General features: G+C 37.7%; 1 protein-coding gene across 2 annotated transcripts in view; it reads right to left on the reverse strand.

Annotated features, from left to right (window-relative positions):
• The window catches only part of LOC118269048 (uncharacterized), a 28316-nt gene extending 22541 nt beyond the window's left edge, over nt 1-5775 (reverse strand). Inside the window, exons 1-5 of one of the 2 annotated variants that reach the window (XM_035583924.2) lie at nt 5619-5775; nt 1609-1771; nt 1069-1193; nt 603-775; nt 108-241 (exon numbers count right to left, since the gene is read on the reverse strand). In XM_035583924.2, coding sequence (XP_035439817.2) covers nt 108-241; nt 603-775; nt 1069-1193; nt 1609-1750 — 574 coding nt within the window. In that variant the 5' untranslated portion in view covers nt 1751-1771; nt 5619-5775. Of the gene's footprint in view, nt 1-107; nt 242-602; nt 776-1068; nt 1194-1608; nt 1772-1929; nt 2817-5618 lie in introns of those variants that run through there. The other variant, XM_050698767.1, reaches the window with a different exon arrangement.
• Between the last annotated feature and the right edge of the window lie 3610 nt (nt 5776-9385).

Below are 9385 nucleotides of genomic sequence, written 5' to 3' on the forward strand. Positions count from 1 at the left end.
GAATTTTATAAATGGGTAAATTAAGAATGACAAATTAATTTTATTGTTACCGCAAAAGCTTCTAGAGTGTTCCAGTCATTAATAGTATTAAGTGGACATCAACTCACCCCTCTGCAGGTAGCAGTGTGTATAGGGCGCGGCGTGTTTGACTGCGCGCGCGCAGAGTACCCGCGAGCCGCCCCCGCCACGAGCCGACGTGCAGCGAGCTATCAGCTCCACCCAGCGCTCCACTACCTTGTCTCTATAACAATCACAATTTTATGCCATCATCATCATATCAGCTACTAGAGATCTACTGAATATAGGGCTCTCCCCAGGGACTTCCAGATAGGCCGGTTTGAAGCAACCTGCATCCAACGGTTTCCTGCGACCTTTTATGAATTTTAATTAATTTACAACCTAGCAAAGGGTTCACATTTTCGAAAGTCTTAGTACAGAACAGCACAGAGACAGATTTTTTTTCTATATCTGGTCAAAGGAGGTTGTTGCCGTTCTGAATGAAAAACCTGAATATATTTATGTCCATAAGCAAAAATACCAAGTCTCTACACTACAACTCTGCTTTGAAAAATTCACTATCAATTTAAAATCTGTTCTGTTACCTGCACAAATATCCGGATGGTGTCAAAAACTCCTCCCATTTGTCAGCCTCTCTGCCCGTAAGACGAATGCGTCCATAGCCCACCGGTCCGTCTTGTAGACTGCAATCTTCCCCCGAGTTCAAAGGAGGAAGGGAGTCCAAGGTCACCAGGTATTCCAGGGAACGGGATCGCATCTGGCAACAAATAATACACATAGTCATTTTAGTACATGATCACGAAAGCGGTAAATTATTATAGAACACCTTTGTCTAAAGAAGGTAAATTTGTCAGACTCTTACTGACTAAATCCTTAATTACCACTACGGTAACTAGGTACTTATTCAGGTAGCGCAATATTAGAAGAAATTGTATGTAGTTTCTAGAACTTGAGTATTTTAATGATTAGTTTTAACCAAAAAACCAAGACATCTTTATCCATAATCTTTAAAGTGACAACCCGTCCAGTAAAACAACGTGTTTCACTCACCTTCTTCCCTCTATGCAGGGCTATGAGATGACAGCATCGAAACCTGGGGTCCCTCTGTCCAGCTCCATCCACTATCCTCTGGACTAGACTCTCCACTGCACTCTCCAGCTCCGTCGAAATACGTCCTAATTGAAACATCTAATTACTTGTATCACTAAGATAAGTGAGACTTTTACAGACAGCAAGAACATCTATGTACATACATTAAGTGAGACTTATACAGACAGATTAGTAGACACATACATATATGTATTACGAAATAGAGTCGATTCCCGAATTTAATAATTCTATCATCCGTCATTCCTAAACATAATTGCTTCATAAACTAGTAATTTGTAATGTAACAGGAAACCACAACAATACAGACATGCAGCCATTATCAAAATAGTTCAATGGTTATTTGAATGACATTTAATGATCACATTCAATTTTGTATAGGTAAGGCAGGAGACACTTTTTTAAGTTTACATACATGTATATACATTTGCCTTTTTAACTATGATAATTAAAGTAGGTAAACAAGTGAAGGTAAATACTAACCTGTTTGATCTTCCTCCCAAAGATTATCCACGTAAGAATTGAGCGTCCGAAGCTGGTTGAGAGAGAACCGCAGCCCGGATGCTGGTAGACGGAGATCACCGCCCGGCGTTTCGCTCGCCAGGCCTGATGCTCCCGAACCCATTATTCCTCGTCAAAGTCGTTGCTGGTGAATGAATATGACTAGGATATAATTCGTTCAAAGTAATTTCTTTGAAGGCAACATTATTTAAGTTAATGGGATGCGTACCACAACTTACAATAATTTCAGAATGAAGGTTCTGTAAAAAAATACAGATCCAAATTCCAACTATACAGTAGTACCTTATATTGAAACTATTTAGAGGATATTCGGATTGAAGCGAGCTGAGAATCGAAACCGATCTCGATTTATTCGATCGTCACACGTGCACTAAGACCACAGTTAGGCACCTACATTAACTAGAAACACCTAGGTATAATAAAAGGTACGCCATAGTGTAAACAGGTGACACAGCCATGCGTGTCAACGTGCAATGAGCGAGCTGTTCCATCAGTAGTATTAATTATTTCGATGTTATCTCCGTGATGAGTCGACACCAACATTGGACGATAAACACAATGCCCACACGACACCGTGGCAATGACGGGAGATGTGGCCTTTCACCTTGGCAAAGAGCACAAGCATATATACCGCACTACTGAAAAAATATAGCCAATTGACAATGGTACACATCCTTAACAGAGAATATAGAAGTGCCTACATAAAATGCGCTCAATTTTTCCATTGTTAGTTGTATTAATATGTCCCATTGAATAAGACTTTCAATATTTTGTATTATCTTAACCGTCAGTATCCACAGGGAAAATAAGAAACCAACACGGCATTGTATGAATGTTAAACTATGATACATTATGATGAGTCACCATGTTTATCCCATACAATCTAGCTTCCCACCAATTTACCCCAAACACGACGATCAATACAATCACAATCGATTATTGTGTAACATTGATGCCACGGTGTGCGCGGGCGCACAATGTGGGCAGAAATCAAAATGGCGCCGATTGTCGTACTTCCGCCGGAAGCGCATTATGTGGTGCCGGTGATGCGAACAGGTGACCGTGGTCTGTTATCTACGTGGACTTGTTTACACGATTTATGAACGAATATTTTGACTACAGTGTCACATGTTTACAGAGCAACAATTTCCTGGTTTGAACATAATACAAGTAAGTACTTTAACCTTAAGCAGCCTTCAGAAGTTAGGAGACGGTTAACTACGTAACTAACTAATAAGATACACGCATAATTAATTCTTCCAATGCAACAATTTTACTGAAATGAATTTTGTTATTTCCAAATACGGCCTCTTCATACGCATGGAGCATGTATCGTGATGTTACAACTGATATTGTAGCAGATAAAACCATTAATTAAGAACTCAAGAAAAGAAGACGCAAAAATTATTATATCATGATGAACTATAAAATACTAAAGCTCTTTTTATTAAAATACGAAGACCATCAGCTAACACAGTACCAATTAACCAAGTATCTCCTAGAAAACGAACTCCATTTAAAATGTCAAACAGAATGAGTCCACAGAATCTTTTACTTGTACTTCTACACAATGGGATGACTCAGTCTACAATGCTTAGTGGATTCTCTCAATGAATTATTAAGCAGCAATAATTAGCCTTCACGCCAAGTAGATAAGGCTTGAATGAAGATTATTATACAACAGTAGATACTTACTGTGAATTATAATAATATTATTTTTTTAATGATAATACTGACATATGTGTAGTTTGGACGTGGAGGAACCAAAAGAAGTACTTCTTTGGATTCTTGTTAACACCTACATAGATACTACAAATTGGGCATCATTTTCTAAACGGCTAGCGGCTAGCCCTAATGTAATATGTCGGTTTATAGAATCTGACAGTTACATAAGATACCAAGATATCCTTTTACACAAACTGAACAAAATGTATACGGATATTGGATATTTGGGTACTTCTCATCCAATCAATTTCAAGTAAATTAGCGACTTCTAAAATTCACATTACATAAAGAAAATAAATCTACACCTATTTTTTTAATACGCAGTAACCCCAGACAGTAACAAATCATTAAGCAAATTCCAATTGTATTCACAAACTAAACTACATATTTTACGTATTCGTATTTGAAGAGGTCCCATACATCATCGCATGGTAATGAGAACGATTAGTCGCCGGTGTATGCGACAAAGCTATTCGTATAGTCGTACAGACGGAAGCCAGTCGGCCGTAACTAGCAAAAAAAGATAAATAACTATTGTAACCAGACTATTAGTTAAAAAAACTAATTGGTGAGTGTTGAAGGGTACAGAGAATGGGCCGTCATTGTTCCTGTGTTAAGTTTTAATTATAGATGCCTTGTGTAGTATTTATTTTGGTTGTTTTCATTGGCATTAGAATGTAAATTAAATTGTAGCTAGAACTTTCTATTATCCTATTCGGAGATATTGTACCTGACATACATAATACAGATAATTAAGATGACGTTACATTTTTGGCCCCCGAAGAGAATGGGATCTCAGTTTAGATTTTTTAATCTAATAATTATGACATTATTGTCTGATACCCTATGAAGTACTTACAAACGTGCATAGGACTCAACATAACACAAAAAATTTGTTACATTAATTAAATATTTGCATTTCGTCGTTGCGCCTGCAAAAGTCTGTTTTTTCTCGAATTTTGGTTTTTGTTGTTATTTTGATCTTTTTATCATTACACGCAAGGTGCAAAATGCAAAATCACATAGCGACTTTTGGAGGCGCAACGACGAATTCTGCCATCCGGGAAAAATACGTAATTTCATGTTATGTAATACCACAAACAACAGAAACAGAACCTGAACCTAATAATGCCACAAACACGAACCTAAGTACCCAAGTACCTATTAAACGTCACATCGCATGCCCAATCACTGGAATAATCGACAAAGTAGCCAATCGATTAACGAATAATTAATTCATAATTAGCTCGCTATTACATCACCTTGAGATACCGGCCCTAATTCCCATAAACCATTGGTACCATGGTGATGGAGATTGTCAGTCACTGACGGACAGACGATGTAATCTCCTTGTAAAAAGTGCATAAACAGCAGCTCAAACTACTCCTTTTTGTATTATTAGATTTTCAACTTTATGTTATTGTTATAAGGTCGAGAATCCAAAGACAAATTAACAGATAGGAGAAGGTTGATCTGCTGGACACTGTAACATAGATAAGGGGGATTAGGAAGAATGAGGTGGGTGATGACATCTAGGAGATGAGATGGGATTTATGTGGTGTGATATGGTTTGTATTTAGGCCTTACAAGATTTATTATTTGCCTTATACTCACGTATTCAGTGACGTGAGTGAGTTTAGATTTCTAACACGGTAAACTAAAGGGTGGAAGCTTGGACCCTGCTTATTTCTTCAAATTTATTATTTTTTTATCATAAGTAACGTGTGAACCAACCATGTGCAACCAACAAGATATAAACATATAAAAAACTAAGATAAAACGTAATTTGCTTACATATTTTTTACCTCTTAACAGCATTATAAGTTATAATATAATCGTCATTAAATACTGGATTAGCATATACATTATATTTATATGTATGAATAGTATGTATGTACGTAAATTAATGTGAAATCTCGCTTTTCTTTCCTGAAAGTAGCTATAACAAGATAACTAGCTAGTGAGGTCGCTTTAAAACTAGGTACTTAAATAAAAATCTAATTTAACTTTAAGTAGGTAAACTTTGTTTTTGAACTCGTTAACTTTCTACACAAGTACCTAGTTCGTTAAAATTTAAGCCTGTTATGTAAGTATTGCTGAAAATTAATAATTATGTAGGTACCTACGTAATTACTTTCCAAAATAATTCAGTGACTCTGTTTACAAACTCATATTAAAACCGCTATATCTAAACCGTAATAAACACAAACGATACAAAAGTAAACAAACAAAATAAACGTAAATACCTGTTTTTCCACAACTTTCACAATATTCACAAAACTAAACTAGAAACAAACTTCCATAGCTGTCAAAATTGCCGCGCTAACTTCGCCGCGTATTTCCCGAGGCACAGGCGACGCGCCATACAGCCACGCAACAAATGTTTGTGTCCGAACACCACTGTTTACTCTGCCATTCCGCCTTTGTTACCATGGAGGTTTGTTGGAGGACGAATCACCTATTATTTATCATAATATCGCTTTACACTTTTCGGACAAAAACATGTTAGTTTTCCGCGCGCGTTCTGTGTTATTAGAGGCTATTACAGTACTAATAATTTTCCTTGAAATTGTTTTTATGATTTTAAAATTTTTATTATTATTAGTGAGTAACTTATGAACGTAATGAGTTTACTTAGATTAACAACAAAATCTCAAGAGTGTGTAGATTTATGATGGACCCGATTGGAACAGTGTTTGGCCGACTCGTCTAGTGGTGCTTTTTTTGAGATGGGAAAATCATCCAATTACTTCTCTTGCCTTGGGCGAGGCGAGAGGGAGAGTCAGACTCTTACTGACTAAAAATCACTCCTTTCCTACTCCCGCTTTTCGAACCGGAGTCCGGTAAGCTCGCTAGGTAGTCCGCAGCTCCGGATCTGGTGGTGCTGGTGTTGACTTACAGCATATCATGGGTTCGATTCCCGCACAGATCAAATCTATCAATCAATAGGATCTCCGTACGAAACGAGTAAGTATACCTAGTGATTTTGGGCTCATATTTCTCACATTATAAAACTATTGTATATGCACACTGCAGCAGAAAGGTTTAAAAAGTAAAAATTATTCATGCCATTTAATACGAGCACGGCCGCCGTAGACACATAGTTATGTAACTTAACGTAGATAAAGTTGAATAGTTTCGTTATCTGTGCTTATCGCGCAAGTTTCGCCCCAAATGTAAGCCCCCACGTAAAACAGTATTAAAAAGCTATTAGGAACAGTGAACAGTGCCAGTTTTCGAAACTAACTATTAGACAACGTCGATCTTTTACGATGATACCTACGTTGGAACTTTTTTACGAATGATATAAAGGGCTGATTCCACAGATAGTAAAAGTCCTGAGCTGGATGGATTGCCTGTCATATGGCTGCGGTGCTCGGCAATTTCGTAAGGATTTACCAGAATCTAGAAATACTGTATCAAGACATTACATTTTACCTAATATCACGCCTTTAAATCCAATCCCTAAAGTGATAGAACAAGATGCACATGTAAAGAGAAGCAGGTACCTACCTACACTTGCTTAACTCCAATTTTTCATCAGTTACCTACCTCTAGTTAGAGTCCCATGTAACTATATGGTCCAAGCCTATACATAGAACAAAAAGACCTTAGTTAAAACATTTATGGTTTTAAATGGCATAGAAAGAAGAACACTTTCTATGACAAACTCGACTCCTTAAAATAATCTATGCTTTCGCACTTAATACCTATGTATTTTTAACTAATGATCAAATTATAGGTAAGTATTCTGTTTACCTTCACGGCAGAACTCAAACAAAACACGAAGCAAACATACCCAACAGCTGAATTTTCAGTACCTAGAACTAACTAGAACGAAAATATCTTCCATAGTGAAAGAATGAACACTTTTTAAAATTAGGCGACTGCTGCACGAGATACATTCCGGCGCGGCCGTGCTCGCCTCGGATTACTATCCACACGGAGCCTTATCTAGGGAACTTACACCCTCGGGCATTGTCGAGATGTTACCGAGAATACTTGCAGAAGTACCACTACTAATTAGGTAGAAGTAAATAGGTAGTGTATGCTCACAAATGCTGCTGAAAACTACCTACACAGAGAGGGTTTTACCATAATCTCAAAGAATGGCTTCCCTACTGTCGATACATTGGATAGGTACTCGAGCAGCACATCTTCGTCACACACCTACATAACTTAGTATCAGTAGAAACAGTTACATAGTTGAACAGCTTAGCGTACATCTTCGTAGCTTAGCTACATAGAAAAGCGAGCTGCGGACTACTCGGAGCTACGGACTACCTAGCGGGTTTACCGGGGCTCCGGCTTGAAAAGCAGGAGTAGAAACAGAGTGGTTTTTAGTCAGTAAGAGTCTGACACTCCCTCTCGCCTCGCCCAAGGCGGGAGTAGTCATTGTATGATTTTCCCCAATCAAAAAAAACGGCCACGGTAATTGTATAAAAACAACACAGCCCAACACCAACAACGATCACTTGATACATGTTAAACATTAAACTTCTGTACGTAACTGTCTTGGACAAGAGTCTTGGACAAGAGGACTGAGCGATTCAAGCAAAACGTTGAACTTCATCTTTTGATGGAGTATGAATAAGTTTCTGGAGTAATGAGAGCTGTGACCGAACGTCTTTACTCTTTCATACGTAACTCCACACAAATATAACATTCTATGTAGATATACACGGTGTAACAAAAAGGGAATGTACATATCAAGTGCACGGTTTCTAGATAACTTAACAAACGATACAGGAAGGGTTTTTTAAACTCATGTTGTTGTGGAACGAAGTTATGATTTTTTCCAATATTTTTTATGCGAATTAAAATTAGGTAAATAGGTACTAGGCGATCAGATTTACAGAAGAAATGTTTCGTAATTAGCGAGTGACCCCTGTAGTGTTGTGAGACGTTTGTATGCGTAAACGTATTTTAAGCTGAAACTTTGTGTAGAGATTCTATTCAACCTGTATTCTTCAGTGCTTCTTGATGTATATGGGTATTTTGTTACACGCTGTATAGGTACCTAGTACATACTAACTATTGTAACCTTACTTTGAGTTATATAAAGCCTTGTACCAGGTTACTAGTGCTCTTTGTGCTTCTAACTCCTTGTGAATGGTAGTATTTGAGGGATTTTTCCTACTTATCCGTTTGTGGATTATTGTGGATTTGTGTGACGGCTTTTCAATACGTATTCATAGAAGCGTGATGTAGGTATAACATCTTTAGATATCTTTCTCTCTTAGAGAATTTACAGATGTGTAGAAATGTATGTATATGTAGGTACTTTATAGTGCATCTATTTTCCTGCGTCACGTAACAATTCGTAACAAAGATTAAGCTCACTTTGCGCCAAGTCTGATGAAAATTCTAAACTCCGTACATATGTACATATATGTATTTGTGGTAGACGTACCAGTAAACAATTTACAGCCACTTTTCACCATTTATGTTATAATTCCCATGTAACAAGGGGTGAGCCTATTGCCATATGGCAAAATTCTAGACTCCGTGCTACTTTAGAGGGTGGTGGTGTGTGATCTGAGGTGTAGACTCAATGAAAGACTGTTGACGACTGAGTAATGTATTTTTCGAAAACCGGAAAAAAGTCCAATAATACTTTGCCCGACCCAGGAATCGAATCCGAGGCCCCTTGTCCAGCAGTCGCATTTGCGACCATTCGACCAAGGAGGCAGTCTAAACTCCGTACTATTTCGAAAATAGAAGATCTTCTACCGACCTTGAACTTACCAGTCGCAATCACAACCACTCGACGATAATACCAATGAAAGATTACAAATCATCAAAAATCCACAATCGACAATTTATTCAAACACTTTTGCAAATTGCATGCTATTACAATCAGTATAAGAACCTGGTACCCAGCGAAAAAGAGCTTTCATAGTAATCGCGAGGCGATAATCGTTGGCCAAGTTTTAATTTATTCTGCAAACTGTTTGCTGGCACGCACGCGAGTGATAGATGGGTAGTAATCTACTGTAATCTGGCAATCTAC

Source organism: Spodoptera frugiperda, chromosome 2 (assembly GCF_023101765.2).
Source record: "Spodoptera frugiperda isolate SF20-4 chromosome 2, AGI-APGP_CSIRO_Sfru_2.0, whole genome shotgun sequence".
Classification (NCBI taxonomy): Eukaryota; Metazoa; Arthropoda; class Insecta; order Lepidoptera; family Noctuidae; genus Spodoptera; species Spodoptera frugiperda.